The following is a 17551-nucleotide window of genomic DNA, read 5'->3' as shown; positions in this document are numbered from 1 at the left end:
ACACTGGCTTTGCCATTGATCAATAAAATTTGTTTATGTATAAAAAAAAAAAGTACTTGTTAAAAACAAAGGGCATTACAACAAACGAAGTTTTGGCAACATCATCAGAATCATCTCAGAGATATCACAAAAGCAAAATACACAACAATGTCATCCAGGTATTGCGGACAGAAAATTTATTACATCATATCAAAGTTTATTCATTCTTCCGTTGAAGACAAAACGCTGTAATGATCACCAATGAGTTTTTAGCACTACAACAAATGAAGTATCGAAATCTCAAAAGCCTTGATTAATAATCAAAACCATCTCTCAACTCATGTGAGTAGTCCCTCAGCTATGAATTAGTCGAACAATATCTCAGCTATCCAATTATATAAAACCCAGCACCCTCTTTTCGAACTATATCCTGATTCCTATATATCCAAGCCAAAAATGTTGAATATCATTAAACAAAAATAGAAATCTGAACCATACCCATTACTCGTACTACGATGCTTTCAATCCCTTCGGGTCCGCTTCCGCGATCTTCTTCCTGTTCTTCTCAATCTGTGACGCGACCTCTTGGGGCATATACTTCTCGTCATGCTTGGCCAACACCTCCGTAGCGGAGAAATAGCAGTCGCCGCTCCTCGCCTTCCCGGAGACGCTCTTTGCAGAGACCTCCTTCTTAGTCTCCTCCGTGAATGGCTTCACGAACCCTTCCACCACCACAGAATGGCCCTCTCGGAAAAGGTCCGGCAGTGAGCCCTGGTACTTGACCAGAATGTCGGTGATCAAGTCCGTGATCACGAACTCCATCTCGGCTGACGAGGCGGGATGTACTACGCTTCCCTCGAGGACCAAGCCGCCCAGTCGAAACTTGGTCTTCGAAGGGTTCTCGGCGTACTTCTGGAGTGCGTCGGTGGGAGTGACGTAGAAGACGAGCTGGTCTTGGAAGTTGTTGAGGACGATGACGACGAAGCCAGCGACGCAGCTGAAGGTGAGGGCGTAGGTCCAGAGGCGACGGGTCTGTAGCTGCCGGGCCCGGGCACCGATATCCACGGTCTTGGGACGGGTCGGGTGGCGCCGGGTAGCGGTAGAGAGAAAGCGGAGGGTGGAGAGGGAAAGATCGTTGGAGGAAAAAGACGATGGGGGTTTGATGGGGGACATGAAAAGGGTGGTGGAGGTGGTGGTGGCTCGGAGGAGGTGGGATCTGAGGCGGAGAGAGAAGCGTGCGGCCATTGAGGGGGATTTTGCGGGATACTTTCTTCGGGAAGTGATATAAAAATGTGTGAGAAAAAGTAAGATGATAGGGGTTTACGCAAAGGGTTTTGTGGGAGGGATTTGGGGTGGGAGAAAGAGAGCGGGGCGGCTAAGCGGAGGAAACGAAAAAGAAAAATGGTGGGGGAAAGGAGAGAGTCAAAGGGTCGGGAAGGGTCGGCAGAGAAAGAGAACTGGGAAACCCCGTTCCCTAGCAGCCAAATGCGAAAATGTCTATTTCAGAGGAAATTTAAGTTTCAGGCATTTTTTTTTAAAATTATTATTATTATTATTCCGCACAAGAATATTCGGAGTTTTTTTTATTGGACTAGTCGAGAAACTCTAAAAGGAATGAACTTCTATTTCACTAATACGTGGGAAGATAAATATTTTAGTCACATAGTAATTTATATAAGTAAATTTATAAATTTAAGTGGTTTGATATGATATATTTGTTAGCATTATTTAAATTAATATACCTACATAGATTATAAATTTCATATTATATAATTGCTTAATATAAAACTTAGATAATATTTGTAAAGTTTAATAACTGTGATTAATGAAGTGGCATAATCGAACCAATACATTTATGGAAGCTTATGATTTTGGTCAAGTCATGATTTTACTAACACATAATAAGATATATTGCCCAGATGACTAACACAAGAGGGAGGTGAATTGAGTTATATTTAAAAAAATAACAATTATAAATCAAATATATAATATAAAATATAAACAAAATACAAAACAACAATAAATATAAAGAATAAGGTTAAGAGAGAAGCAAACTCAGTATGTTAATAAGGTTCGGCCCCACTACCTACAGTCTCGCCTCAAGCTACCCATTGAAAATTCTCAAATTCACTATTCAACCTCTTTTAGGTGGAGATAGAAACCTATTACACCTTTGAATAACACTGCTACAAAAGATTCGTGTAGAATACTCTCTACACTTGCAATCATCTTATACATGGTGATTCAACTATTCCCAGTATATAACACTTTCTACACGCACAAGGATTATCACACCTTTTTACTGATACAAGAGCTGATAGTGGATAAGTTATCAGAAAACACTCATCAATAAGTGAAATAAAAATAATATAGCACAAACTATATTTATCTCAAAATGAATAAAAATTAAGGTTCAATGCTTAGAGAAGAGAGAATGAAAGCTTTGAATGAATGTTGTATGCTCTTGATGTTGAAATGTGAAGCTCTCAAATGATCTATTTATAGGCATATGAGACTTCATATATAAATTTAAAAAGATTCACATGTCAAAGACAACATCATTCATTTTTTCAAAAAATTCAAATAAAAGGTTCTTATTTTTCAATTGTTAAAGACAACATCATTCATTTTTCAAAAATTTCAAATCTAATATTTTATTTTTGGCATATGACAAAAAGAGCACACTTTACTTTTCAAAAAATTCAAACCTAATTTTTTTACTTTTTACATATGATAAAAGGAGCACACTTTACTTTTCAAATATTTCAAACATAATCTTTTTACTTTTTGTATATGACAAAAGGAGCACATTTTACTTTTCAAATTTTTCAAACAAAATCATCAACATTTTGCATAAGTAAAAAAAAATATCAATTACTTTTGAAAATATTCAAATAAAACATGCACATGTGAAATATGACAATCAATCATCTTTAATATTTTCAAAGTTCAAACATTTAATCATGTAATGTACATGTGAAAGATGACAATCAATCATCTTTCAAAATTTTCAAATTTAATTTTTAAAATATTCATGCACATGTGGAAAATGTATTTTAATGCTTTATGATAAAATATTAATTTTGAGCCTTAATCTTAATTTTGAATTTTTAAGAGATTTACAACATTACTCTATGACTTTAATGTGAACTTGTTCCCTTCTTGCTCATGCTTGTTTCCTTGATGTACTTGACTCCATTGTGTAGACAATTTGAATTTGAAACTCTTTTATTCTTTGAATTCAGTTGTTATCATCAAATCCATGTGTAGATATATAATTATACAAATTTTGAAACTTTTGGTTCAACAAGATAAATATTTTAGTCACACATTATTTTTATATAAGTAAATTTATAAATTTAAATAACTTGATATGATAAGTTAGACTGTAAAATTATTTTTGTTGCCCAGATGACTAATACAAGAGGGGGGTGAATTGAGTTGTATTAAAAAAAATAACAATTATAAATCAAATATATAATATAAAATATAAACAAAATATGAAATAACAATAAATATAAAGAGTAAGGGTAAGAAAGAAGCAAACTCAGTATGTTAACGAGGTTCGGCCCCACTGCCTACGTCCTCGCCTCAAGCTACCCCTTGAGGATTCCCAAATTCACTATTCAACCTCCTTCAAGTGGAGATAGAAACCTATTACACCTTTGAACAACACCGCTACAAAGGATCCGTGTAGAACACCCTCTACACTTGCAATCACCTTACACGTGTTGATTCAACTATTCCTCGTGTAGAATACTTTCTACACACACAAGGGTTATACACACCCTTTTTCTGATACAAGAGCTGATAGTGGGTAGGTTATCAGAAAACACTCATCAATGAGTGAAATAAGAACAATACAGTGCAAACTATATCTCTCAAAATGAACAAGGATTAAGGCTCAATGCTTAGAGAAGAGAGAATGAAAGCTTTGAATGAATGTTGTATGCTCTTGGTGTTGTGAATGTGAAGCTCTCAAATGATCTATTTATAGGCATATGAGACTTCATATTCAAATTTAAAAAGATTCACATGTCAAAGACAACATCATTCACTTTTTCAAAAAATTCAAATAAAAGGTTCTTCTTTTTCAATTGTCAAAGACAACATCATTCACTTTTTCAAAAAAATCAAACCTAATCTTTTACTTTTGGCATATGACAAAATGAGCACACTTTCCTTTTTAAAAAATTCAAACCTAATCTTTTACTTTTTGTATATGACAAAATGAGCACACTTTACTTTTCAAATTTTTCAAACAAAATCATCTACCTTTTGTATAAGTCTAAAAAAACATCAATCACTTTTGAAAATATTCAAATAAAACATGCACATGTGAAAGATGACAATCAATCATCTTTAATATTTTCAAAGTTCAACCCTTTAATCAAGGCATGCACATGTAAAAGATGACAATCAATCATCTTTCAAAATTTTCAAATTTAATTTTCAAAAATATTCATGCACATGTGAAAAATGTATTTTAATGCTTTATGATAAAATATTAATTTTGAGCATTAATCCTAATTTCGAATTTTGAAGAGATTTACAACATTACTCTATAATTTTAATGTGAACTTATTCCCTTCTTGTTCATACTTATTTCCTTGATGTGCTTGACTCCATTGTGTTGACAACTTGAGTTTGAGATTTCTTCATTCTTTGAATTCATTTGTTATCATCAAAATCTATGTGTAAATATATAATTACACAAAACTTGAAATCTTGAGTTCAACAATTTTTATTACAAATATATTTATTATCTTTTATAAAATAAAATTTTTACTTCTAATATAAAAAAAATGAGGATTAAAATTTTATATATTATTTCTTTTAATTTTAATTTTTAATTTGATTAGACAAATGCACCATTATTTATTTTTTTAAAATGTGATGACATTGGAAGATAGGATGAGATTGTGCAATCAAGGTGTTGTAGCATCTTCAAGCGATATAATAATCATCCACAAGCGAGAGGGTTTTATATTTTTTTTTTTTTTACCTTTTTCTCTTAATTTTATTGTTTATAAACAAAGTCATATATTAATCTATATATAAATTCTGATTATTTTATATTTAAAATTTAAATTAATATTATTTTTAATAAAATTTATTTTTTAACCAATCATATTTAATTAATATATTAATATACAATTATACTTATAATAAAATTTTTCCTTTCGAAAGAGAGGTTGAGGTTAGGATCGAATCTTAACACTACGAGTCGTCTTCCTCTTGCGTTCGAGTCGAGTAACGTTAGGGGTATTTCAGTGATTCCACTTATATGGGCCTCTGTTGTCTGGGCTCGGGTCAATCCCTCTTAACAGTCCCAATGTTTCTAACCGCCAACTCCCAACAAAGTCATACCAACCGGGAATAACAATGCAAAGTTTGGTATAGACTCTTGCAGAAGAAAATGTGGAGACTCCACTCCACCATTTTAGCTGATAAAAGATCATTTTTCTTAAACGTTTCTTGAACTACCCGAGCAAATCATCTCTTTCTTCTTCCGTAGAGATCCCAAATCTTTCTCCCACGGCCTTTTAAATAGCTTTCATGTCGATGGAGTGCCCACCGACCAACTCTTTTTCTCTATCTCGCCGAATCAAAGCCCCCACTGTTCCCGCTATTTCGCTTTCTATTTTTGAGGTTACTGAATTTAATTTATTGTGTACAAGAAAAAACCCGCTATGGATTCCCAGCTCTTGGTGGCCCTTGCACTCTCACTTGTTGGCGGACTGAGTAATTCTGTAGGTGGGTAAAGCCTCCAGAGTTTCAAATTCAAATCTTTTATCCCAGTGAAGGAACATTTCGCCGATTTAATTCTTTGGTTTGTTTGTTTACTACATTTGATTATTCAATTGTGCTTTTGGGTATGGTTAACTACGGAATTTGCTTTCTTTGTTGTACTCTTTTCTGGGATTTGAATGTGTATACCTAGTATATATATTGAAGGAATTGGTTGATGGATTGTTTTAAATTGGCTTTTAAGTTCAGAAATTTGAATTTTAGGCTCATTTACTTTAGTACTTATCTGTGATTAATGCTCTTCTTTGCGACCAAGACCTTGCTGAGTGGAGTTTAGTAGTTGGATGCTTATCGAAGTCCACATGTTTTGGCCATGCCTTCCTATGATTTGTTGGAGAGAATATCAAATCAAGAATTTTATTTGATATCAACTCCATTTGATTTTCATAAACATTAAATGACTATAATTTGATTTTCATAATGATTAAGATATTTACTTTATTTTATCTTCCCATAATTTTTATATAAATAGGGACCAAGGCTTTGTATTCAATCACAATTCAGAATAGTAAAGATGTAGCCTTCAAAGTTTCTTCCCCTTCTCTTTATTTCAATTTCTTTTATATTTTATATCGTGGTATTAGAGCCCTTAGTTAACGCCAGACTCAACACTATGGATATTTATTTTAAAGTTATTTTGTTAGCTTTACCTCTCTAAAAATCTTGATTGCATTTTAACTATGTTTCATCTCAAATTCACACATTTGGAGTATCTTTATTAGTTGTGAGTCTTTTTTTTTTCTTTTTTTTTTTTTCCTAAATTTTGGTCCTATTGTTGACCAAGGCCATATGTAGCCCATTGTCGACTCAATCTTTCGACCTATTATTATCCCTTTGTTGACTTTGGCACATTATCAACCTATGATTGGCCATAGCTCCAAATTTTATTTTCCAACAGTCAGCCACTTCGTTACTAATGCCACTTTTATCATTTGACTGGCAATCAATCAATGGATATGAAGGTTACACTTAAATTTCAAACTCAAGATTTCAAAGTTTTCAACCTTGAGTTTGGGGGGGGGGGGGGGGGGGGGGGGATGTTGAAGATAAAATCAAATCAAGAATTTGATTTGATATTGAATAATTCTATTTGAAGGCCTTTACACCACATGGCATAATTTATTTGAAAGATAACTTTTAAAATTTAAATCTTACAAATCAAATTATGATATGTGAATGGAGTGTGGTGTAGTGGCCTTAGAATAGAATTTCTCTTTGATATTATCTGTATTTTATTTTCATAATGATTAAGATATTTACCTCATTTCATTTCCATGTAATTTCCCTATAAATTGGGACCAATGCTTTGTACTCAAACACACTTGAGAATAAGAAAGATGTAGCCTTCAAAGTCGCTCTCCCTCATGCTCCTCCTTCTCTCTTCTTTGTTTCAATTTCTTTTATATTTATATTTCTTGATTTGATATTATCTCCAACCCGATTTGCTAATGCATTGTGGGATAATACATCATTTCAATTTATAGTCTTACCTTTCATAATCGACATGCCCCTCTGGTCAAGGGCATCTTAGTGCAGTAGAAGAAGGTGTTCTAATGCAAGCATTTGTTTAGTCTTTCGTTATACATTCTACATAAAGGTTTCCTGGATTTCATAAACGCATTTGAGAAGTTTTAACACTCATGGTCTGTGTGGATATCTGAGTCATACAAGTTTTAGTAGTAATATAGCTTTCTTCCTTGACTTATCCAACTCTAGCAAGCTCAAACATCATACATAATTCCTGCAAATGTTTAAAGCATCTTTATTCGAAAGTTTGTGATTTACAGTGGATCTGGTTCTTTTTTCTGGTTACTTTGTGGCCTTGGTGATAAATATATGTAGTTACACATTTGCTTTTGTTTCCTAGTCTAATTTTAAGTTCTGGAATGTTGAACAGGAGCACTGTTTGTGATTGTTAATCAGGCTCCCAATTTGAAGATGCTTGGGCTTTTACAGGTAATTATCAGTAATGAGCCTCTTCATTTCTTAATCCTAAACTCTGGATAGCTTGCCTGGGCCATGTGATACCCCTCATTTCCTTAATTACTGTCATTTAGCTTTCTAGATAAAGTTTATATATTTAGATATTTTCCAGATTTTCATAGAATTGTGGAACGATTATCTTTGGTTTGATTCCATATTGACTTTCCCAATTAATATAATGTTGGGAGATAGATATTTTGTGTATTATGATTATCTCTTCCTTGCAGGGATTTGCTGCAGGTCTGATGCTGAGCATATCATTCCTGGATTTGGCTCACAACGCTATGAATTCTATTGGCTTCTTGAAAGGCAATCTTTGGGTGAACTATATAATCCAATTAACTTTCATATGAATCAAGTTTTATTACATGATTTATTCATGTCCATTATTGTGATTAAATTCTAAGATTTTGGCAAGGCAGTTTTTTGCAGGCGTCATGTTCTTTGCTGTTATTGCCAATTTTATCCCAGAGCCAACACTTGCTTCTGTTTCAGATGAGAAAACTAAAAAGGTACGAATGCTTTAGTTTCCTACTTTGTATTTCTTTTATCAATGTACTATATGATGGAATATTTCTATCATGGATCACCAAATTAAAATCGTTGAAATTTGTTCACCTGGGCATAGAAATCTGGAGATGAAGGTGGCAAGGACATTGTGAAAAAGCATCGCCGCCAACTCTTATACAGTGGGGTTGTTACAGCTATAGGTAACCTCATTGACATGGTTAAGTTCCTCATGGATTGTGCAGTGAATCATTCCAAAATTGATTGTATATGTCTGGTTAAACTGGAAACTGTAGTCGATTGATTTATTCCCTCTTTAAGCGATATGGCTATGAATAAAGACGTAGGACACATAGGTTTAAAGGCCTGAATTTATGGAGCTCAATCTTTCAAAAGTTTTTTTTTTTTTTTTTCCCTGATAATGGAAATTTTCTATTTTTGGAAATTTTATTTAATTTCTTTGAGAGAAGTAAGGTATGGCATGTTTTTTGGGCTAATATGCCGAATCCGATTGTAATATACGTTCTTTCATCACCTATTAGGCTAACAAGAACAAATATCCTTAAGATTATTTATTATTATTTTTAAGAATTAGAAGGTACACTCCAGCCTGGAATGAGACTTGAGCCATATTGTGGCTGGGTGGCATTCCATGACCAGACCATTTACAACTTGGATGATGCATTGAGTGCCACTTTGTGTTATGGATAATAATACCACACCCACAAACATTGATAATGAGACAAATAGTGAAATAACTATGGAAACACAAGAATCAAGCACACACACGACATACAGAATTTAACGTGGTTCGGCAACGTGCCTATGTCCATAGAGCTGCAGGGAATTCTATGCTAGAGGAGATTACAATCCCACAGTGACTTACAAGAGCTTCCCTCTACTCAAAATCTCAACTCTCTCTCATCAAATAAAGATAAAGAAAGGAGTTCCCACTTTCGTTTCTTTATCTTTAACCCCCCAAAAAATAGAAAAGATGGGCTTCTTTCTCTCATAAGAATGCTCTACACGCCGTTTATATTCCTCTCTCTGTTCAATCCCGTACATATTGAACATAAATGTTACATATTTATAGGAAACATCGTCAAAAATCCTAATCTGGCAAAACAGGGTTATTTGCTTGAGCGGAGTGTCGAGCGCCCCTCAAGCGAACAGTTTGTCCAACATTGGCTCAAGCCAACCATCGCGCACACCTTGAGCGGACACTAGGGTGGTTGTGCTTCACTCTAGTCCACTGTCACACGCACCTTGATCAAACAATCTGTCTGACTATAGGTCGAGCGAATAATCTGCCTAGTGCTTCTCAGCTTACAAAACCAGGCTTCATAACCCAACACTTTGTGTGTTATGCTTATATGATATTTACCATAATGTGCACATATAGGGTAGCAAATGTTCTTGATAGAGATGTTATCCAATAAAATTATCAGCGTTTATAATTTTCTGAGCAAAGTATCCAAAGGTATGTTGGTCATTACAAATGTAAATACAGCGCTCATGAATAAATGATTTTGTGAATTTATATTATCGTATTTGGAAGTTTTAAGAATTCGTGACTTGGATGCTTGGCAGACTAAGAACTTAGTCTGAGTAGCTACTCCAATAAACTAGTAGACAGATCTGGCTGCCAAAACTACTCCTGATGATGAAACTAAACATTTATGACTTGGATGCTTTGCAGACCAAGAAACTCATAATTCAAGGCACTGAGAAATTGAAAACTTCAATCTTTATGATTTACTCCATATTTCTATGTAAACGAAGTGCTTGTTTTGGTCGTGTGTAACGAAAAATTTGTGTCCTACAAGTTGCAGGCATAAGCTTGCACAATTTTCCTGAAGGAATGGCAGTGTTCCTTGGGTCAATGAAGGTATTGCCAGCAATTTTTTTTAAATTGTTGTGGGAGTGTTGAGATAAATTTTATGTGATATTTTATGGCCTTCATTATGAATGTACTTCTTTTACTCGAATCAGAAGTTCCATGTAAATCAGAAGTTCCATGCAACTAAACATTGTATCAGGCTTTTGCCTATTCTTTGATAATATAATTTATTTACTTATAAAAAAAAACATTATTTTTGGGAAAGAATGTTCTTTCACTTATCATTGTGCTTATGCATTTCATGTTGAATTATATGAATCCGCTTTTCATTCTATGCTATTGCACGTGCATGGCAGCAGGGGTGCGGAGGCTGGGGAGACTTATGTATTCATCCTTCATGTTAACATATTGAAGGCAAAATAATTAAGTCAATTACAAATGGATTAACTTATTGCACAGCAGCTGTTTAGGAAGTATTATGTTGTGTTTCATTCTGCATAACCAAGCAGGCAGGTGATTAAGTTAAGAACTACCATCAAGTTGGTTGCTGTATTATTATTATTATTATTATTTTTTGACATCCTTGCTTTACATTTTTTGACATTGTGGCCTTTCTTTGAGCCAATAAGCCTCCAACTAAAAAATGAAACTAATCAATCTTCTGTGATCTTTCCATTTGTTCCTGATTTTCTATCTTTTGATACTTCAGACTAGTTGAATTTGGGCAACTTTAGAGACTATGCTCATTTGTGGTTCGTAAAATAGTTTGAATTGATTGGATGCGTATATAACCTGATCTGCAAGTATGCTAAGACTTTGAATGTGTGCTCCCAAATTTCATTGAATTAATACTGCATAGTTTCACAGAATCTAGTTTTTATGAACATAGCCATGCTTCTTTGTTAGGGTCTTCGTGTTGGTGTCAACTTGGCCTTGGCCATTGCTCTGCACAACATTCCGGAGGTGTGTATTCTCTGTTTCTTTAGGTTTTTTATATTGCATAAAGTGATATTAGTTCTTTCGGATGCTTGCACTTGCCATGAATAACAGGAATTTCTTATTTCCAACTGCTCACAAATTCTGTATTGTTATATTGATAACTTAAGGGATCAGTCCTTTACTTCCCACCAGATGAATAAGAGCTGATTGAGCCTATATTCTGGCTTCATAAGTAGCCAATTTGCCATGCAATTCTCTTAGAATATCTTTATTCACATACCTTTTCATGCATGTACTAGAATTAACTTTCTGCAGTAAGATTTCAAGTATTACTTGCAAAGGGTTACCTCAAAAAATCTAAAATGCATTCGACTTCTTTCATCAATATAGTAAGTTTATTTTAGTGGAGAAGAAAGGTTTACTGTTTGGGCCATGGGTGAGATACAGTGCTTAAAGCTAGGCTTCAGAAATTAGGTTTTAACTTGAAATAGGGTAAGTATTTTTAGGCTAAAGTTGGGCTTCTGTATATCTGGGGTTCTGGAGAACTTTTGCAAGGAAATGTAACATCAACGTGATTATTAAAATTTGTGAAACTAATTAATCAGACTATGTAAATTAATCAAAGAAACTCCATGAGATAAGTTTTAGCGGGAAAATAAAAATAAAAATAAAAATAAAAAAAATAAAGAGAAGCTTTTTCATGAGGTTGTCCATTGGCTAAAAGTTTCCTTTAACATTACTGAGTAGAACAAGGCAAAATAGAGATCCTTCTGTAACCTTTTAGGGGCCTGCAGTATCAAAAAGTCTAAAGTACATGCATATATGGCTTTGGCATTTATTTTTGGATAGGAAAAATACGGCTTATATAAAAAGTTCAGCGATTCTATTCTGTTTCAGATAAATATTTTTCCAATACCTATATGAGGTACTGAAACAATTTTTAACTTATATCTAGATACACAGAACTAGATTTTGGAAGAATATTATAATTTGAACAACTTTAAAAAGAGCCAAACGAAGTTAAGAATGTGGTGATCCTGTACATCAATCTAATTGTCTATCTCAGTTGCTTATATTTGATGTGTTTGATTGTACCAGTTTTTTTCTAAAGGTTCTTCATCACTGTCTAGAAAACATTCTTCTGGACTGTAGGTGTAAACTGTTCTCAATCGTTCTTAAATTCCCTCTATTTGGGTATCTCGATGAAACTTCAATTATGTTATGGAATATAATTGTAATTTGATTGGTCCGTGAAAGGGCTGTTTTAAGATTGTTTACTTCCTAAAAACCTCTATCAGAAAGCATTTATGATTGGTGTGGTCTGTTAGTGCTCTCGGTTATGATATAGAATTAGAATGGTAATTAGATTGGTCAATGAAAAGTAGTATCATGGTACTGAGCTTGGTAGAGTTATTGGAATGTCACTTACAAGGTTCAATCCACTGGCCAATGTTGTCATATCTTCCTATCTCTGGCAATTCAAAACTTCATTGTGTGATCAAGATTTCGGAAATCACAAAATTAACAATTTGCTTCAATTTTTGAGCTCTAACTGATAGTGTCTCAGGCAGCTAACAGTAGTAATTATTTACATTAACAATAGTAACTATTTGATAACACATGATATTAAGCTAAAATCAATAAAATCGATTATCATTTTCCCTTGGTTTTGGAAACCGAACCTGTCTTCCATCGAATAATTACCATTTTTGTCTGATACATTTCATTTTGCCCTTTTTTGGCTTTACAGGGTGTTGCTGTTGCACTTCCTATTTATTTTGCAACACAGAGGTGAGAATCTTTGAAGGCACCTTTAGTTCAGCCTTTTTAAACTATTTATAACTTGTCAGGAATGCCATATATTTTCTTTTTTCTTTTTGAATATTTATTTTTTTGCCCATGTTGCAATGCATAAACTAAACCATGGTTGGTCATCCCATATGCAAAATTTGATACTTTATCAGAAATATGAAAAGTGTTTAAAAGAGTAGCACTGATGGTAACAGAAGTTGTATAGTGTCAGAGGTGCAGATCATTGCATAGCTGGAAGCATGGTGTGAAAATTGGTTTCATGTGGTTACAGAATTGTTAGTTGTCAAGAGGTGATCACATAGTTGGCTGTTATTGTAAAGTCTGGTTGTGAAGTGTAAGGCTGCTGGTGGTGTTGGAGGAGATTAGCTCTATGGTTGTGAACCTTTTAGCAGTGACTTCATTGGAATGTCAGTATTTGCAGTACTGTTTGTGGTACCAATGGTTGCGTGTGCTAGCACTTTGGAGGGAAAGTATTTCCTTCACAAGTGGTAACCCTTCAAGGGCAGAACTTGCTGCTGTTTATATTTTTTCTCCATTAAGAAAGAAAAAGTGCCTCTGGAATTTGTAACCCCTTCTGAACACATGTTCATTGTTTTTCGCTTTTCAAAGTAAAATAAGAGCTTCTGAGATGCTGCCTAAAGCATGCTAATAAATCCAGGGCTTCAATATGGCTCCAACAGGATCTTATTGGTTGTAGAAATTGGATTTGTAGTATGTGATGAGAGAATTTTCTCTTGATCACGCCATGGACATTACAGTTTCTAGATTTAACAATGTCCCACTTTTTCTTTTAAATTCTTTTGGTGCATATTGAAGAATAATTTATGAAGCTATGGGAAACTAATAGAAATCACCTTTGTGGTTAAATCATAAAATGGTTGTTTCTTCTACAAATCGCAGCAAATGGCAAGCATTCAAATTGGCTACACTTTCGGGTTTTGCTGAGCCCCTGGGTGTTATAGTTGTAGGTATGTCAACTGCTTTCTATTGTATAAAAGCTAAAGAAGGCCTTTCTTTCTGCTTCTGAAAGAATTGAAAACATAAATTTGAGTGAAAGCCTTATTTTAACTAATAGATGTTTGTGAGGTTTAAATCTCGGTGTAGAAGTAAGGTTATGAACCAGATACAGTGTGCATTGCTCATTTGCAAAATTGTTTAATATATATATATATATTTTATTATTTGGCCTTGAAAACTAAACCCTTAGATGTTTTATTTGTAGCCTATCTATTCCCAAGCAGCTTGAGTCCTGAAATTCTTGAAGGCCTGCTTGGATCAGGTTAGCAATATGATCATTTCCTCGTCATCCCAGCTGATCAAAAACATATACTTGATACTCATAATGATTATTTGTTTCTTTGTTTTCAGTTGGAGGTGTGATGGCTTTTCTAACCCTGCATGAAATGCTGCCGCTGGCATTTGATTATGCAGGGCAGAAGCAAGCTGTCAAAGCTGTGTTTTTTGGAATGGCTTTCATGTCTGCAAGGTAGTTGTTAGAATATTAATTATATTATTAAATACACATTTTCTTCATCAGCTCAAATTTTTATTTCAACATTAATAGAATTAATGGAGTAGAAATTCCATTTCAGAAGCCAATTGGAAGCCTTTCTTCATGAATCAAATGAAAATAGCAAAAGTATTTTGTTTTACTAGAAAATGGAGAGAGAGAGAGAGAGAGAGAGAGAGAGAGAGAGAGAGAGAGAGTTCTACTGGCAGCTCTAGAATAGGAAATTTTGCTCACTGAAGTGAAATCATGCCACTAATAAGAACTCAGACCTATCCTGTATAGCGTGTAACATGAAACTGGTGATTCCACATCTTAATGTGCTCTATTTGATTGGAGGTGAGTGACTACCACTAGCTTAAAGCTTCATATTCATGTCTGTTAGGACGTAGTTTGTGATGGAAATTAGTAGTTGTACTTACTGTTGTGGAAAAAGTATCATCAACAGTGGGAAAATGTCTCGGCTGCCTTGTCCAGATGGCACTTGGTGATTATCATTGGCATAATCCTACGGTATATAAAAGAATAGAGAAAAATAAATTACCAACATACTACCTTAAATTGTCTTGGGAATGTACTACCGTTAGCTTTTGTTCTGGGGTTTTCTTCCACCGGACTAAAGAAAAACACAGCTCTTTATATGTTGTTTGTGTACAATTCTCTTTAAGTTTGCTCTTGCCATCTGCCATTCTAGAACTGGTGGCATCAAAGTTACACATTAAACTATGAAATCAAACATTAAGGAGCATCGATTAGTTTTCATCTAGCTCCTTTGCCCTTGTTTTATCTAATACATATCTCTCTGCATCTTTGCAGCCTATATTTTCTTGAAATCAGCTTACCCGAGGAGATGAGCCTGTAGTCATGGATCAGCCAATTGTTATAATTCCCAGTGCTGTACATACCTGAACTGTCATGATGGGTTTTCAAATAGTGCCTGCTTTTGTCAACTCGCATTGAAGACCTGCACTAAAGGTTGGCTTACTTTGATCTCCGCCACCAGGTAGCCCTGTCCTTGTACTGATCCCAGTTGGTATCATTAATATAGGAGACATGTACTTCACTGTTATTGCATTATTGGATTGGGGAAAAAAATTAAGATTCTATGAAAATTCTTTTCTTTTCATATCTTCTGTCATCCATCGTTCATGCTTGTGTGCATGTGTACACAATCTCAGATCATATGTAGGCTTATTTTGGCGCTTTACTTTCTCTTATCCCCTGGATTGAAGAATAAATTATTTGTCACCCAAGTATTCCCCAGTGGACTGTTAGCTACCCCAATTTTGTTGGCACATAAAAATAAAAAAAGTAAGCCCAATTTGGAGGTATAGGTAAGCCTGTAGTTTTCATTCTTGGCGATTTTATAAGAACAGGCATAGCCATGAGTGCCATCATGACAGTGACTCCTATTGCCTGTTGTTCTAAAAGGGATGGCAGGTTTAGGCAACTGATAGGACTGGATTTCATAGTGAATCCCCACATCTTATATCAGTAATTTGTGTAATGGGAAATGATATATACTGCATCCTCTTCCCATTGCATAGACGTGGCATTATCCATCAATGCAATAAGGTGTAATATATTACGTGTTTCATAAAAGAATTGCAGAATTCCCAATGAAAAATCCAACTATCAGACATCCAAAAATGCATGCTAAAAAACTAGGTTTATGGATCATCATGCACAATGGGGCTCCGGCACCACAATGGAAGAAAACACTTCTTTAGATGTGCTAGAGCAAGTACATTCATTTGCATATCCCCCAGTCTATTTCTTACCAACCCCCTTAGCATTTAGCAATTTCACACTTCAAGGGCTCCAGATTGTTCTTTATGGCATCTAGCAAGGACGGATTGAGACATGTAAACCAAAAAGTAAAGTGGGGAAAGCGAAAATGAAAAGAAAGAAAATTACTACAGCATATATGGATTATAACTTTTTGAGCCCTTTTCTGGATTTCAGAGAAATGCATTGACACGTCTAAAATTTATGGGTATGAACGTTTCTACCTCATTAATTGACTTGTGTCTTCCTGATTTCCATCAATTGAAGTATTTATAATTTCAGGGCAATACAAAATCTCCGAGCAAAGTAATAGGAGCTGGGACAAAAATCTCATCAAAGAGATTCATGGGTTAAAGCTGTCTAGTCCCACCTTTCCCTCATACGGAAAAAGTGAGATTTTGATTGGATTCTTAAAACTTGAATGAGAGAGAATGGGAGGAAGCAAAATAATAATAATAATAATAATAATAATAACAGAGAAGAAAAAGTGATTCACCAACAAAAGGAGTGAAAAAAAGGAAAAAAAGAAAAATAAAGCCAAGTTTTCTCTTTTCTCTTTTTAATTTTTTCCCAAATGCTTTATTGGGAGAGGGACAACGTCTAATTCCTTCAAAAGAAAAAAAAAGGAAAGAAAGAAAAACAAACAAACAAACCTAATCATGGAGTCATATATGGATTTGTCGAGTTCACATATTAGGTGGTTTATTTGGAATTGCTCCTTAAAATTGTCCAAAACTTTATGTAAAGATGCATGGCCTTTTAGATTTTTAGTTGATTAATTCGGATGAGAAATGCAAAGTGTATAAAAAAATTATAAAAAAAAAATTCAAATTAACGTGATTTGACGTAAAATGTTATATTTATTTTATAATTTTTATATTCTAACATGCATTATTATTCTAATTCCAAAATAGATTGATTGGGACAAGATCCAAGGCCTCAAGCTATGATCTAATTTTACGTACAGTACTGTATATACCATATATGAACTAGTTGTCTAAAAAGAGAGTTTACTCTTTTTTCTTTGTTGGTTAAAAATTTCTTACCCTGAGGCCTGAGCTGAGCCAAGACAGTAGTACTCATGTACTAGTGTTCATGTAATCCAAAGGAATGAGCTTTTTGTGGGTACTATTCTTCTCGTTTCGTCAAAAAGCATACATGCATGCAAACAGAATGCTTCAGATATATGCATGCAGTAGTAGTACTACTACTGATCATCCAGGCCACCTGATCTAGTACTTTGTACAACAAGCTGCTAGCCGCTTTATTCATTTTAAAGATCAATTAAATAAAGAAAACTTTCAGCTTAAACTTTATAATTATTCACATTTTACAACTGATCCCTCATGAACTTTAATCAAGCCCTAGCTAGCTAGCTAGCTAGA

At 34.3% G+C, this 17551-nt stretch overlaps 2 protein-coding genes across 4 annotated transcripts; one reads left to right on the top strand and one right to left on the bottom strand.

Moving 5' to 3' along the window:
- Window positions 1-138: 138 nt before the first annotated feature.
- On the bottom strand, window positions 139-1474 carry LOC122291950 (cytochrome c-type biogenesis protein CcmE homolog, mitochondrial). The gene has a single exon (XM_043100017.1). The coding sequence runs from the start codon at window positions 1222-1224 to the stop codon at window positions 490-492; it is 735 nt and encodes a 244-aa protein (XP_042955951.1). The 5' UTR covers window positions 1225-1474; the 3' UTR covers window positions 139-489.
- A 3857-nt stretch (window positions 1475-5331) lies between these two features.
- On the top strand, window positions 5332-15504 carry LOC122292565 (zinc transporter ZTP29-like). 3 transcript variants are annotated; one of them, XM_043100976.1, is made up of 12 exons: window positions 5332-5736; window positions 7688-7746; window positions 8001-8082; window positions 8206-8285; window positions 8402-8483; window positions 10107-10168; window positions 11027-11083; window positions 12810-12850; window positions 13772-13839; window positions 14094-14150; window positions 14240-14357; window positions 15195-15504. In XM_043100976.1, the coding sequence occupies exons 1-12, from the start codon at window positions 5673-5675 to the stop codon at window positions 15238-15240; spliced, it is 816 nt and encodes a 271-aa protein (XP_042956910.1). In that variant the 5' UTR covers window positions 5332-5672; the 3' UTR covers window positions 15241-15504. The 3 variants fall into 3 exon arrangements, with proteins under 3 accessions (XP_042956910.1, XP_042956908.1, XP_042956909.1); XM_043100974.1 differs by having other exon boundaries at window positions 8001-8093; window positions 8196-8285; XM_043100975.1 differs by having other exon boundaries at window positions 5334-5736; window positions 8001-8093; window positions 8196-8285; window positions 10113-10168.
- The last annotated feature ends 2047 nt before the right edge of the window (window positions 15505-17551 follow it).

Source organism: Carya illinoinensis, chromosome 13, assembly GCF_018687715.1.
Source record: "Carya illinoinensis cultivar Pawnee chromosome 13, C.illinoinensisPawnee_v1, whole genome shotgun sequence".
Lineage (NCBI taxonomy): Eukaryota > Viridiplantae > Streptophyta > Magnoliopsida > Fagales > Juglandaceae > Carya > Carya illinoinensis.
This window is presented reverse-complemented; position numbering and strand designations above follow the sequence as displayed.

Coding starts and splice junctions, on each gene's coding strand:
- LOC122291950 (XM_043100017.1), bottom strand. CDS start 1,224: ATGGCCGCACGCTTCTCTCTCCGCCTCAGATCCCACCTCCTCCGAGCC.
- LOC122292565 (XM_043100974.1), top strand. CDS start 5,673: ATGGATTCCCAGCTCTTGGTGGCCCTTGCACTCTCACTTGTTGGCGGA. Junction 8,286..8,401: donor CAGATGAGAAAACTAAAAAG/GTACGAATGCTT, acceptor ACCTGGGCATAG/AAATCTGGAGATGAAGGTGG. Junction 13,840..14,093: donor CCTGGGTGTTATAGTTGTAG/GTATGTCAACTG, acceptor TTTTATTTGTAG/CCTATCTATTCCCAAGCAGC.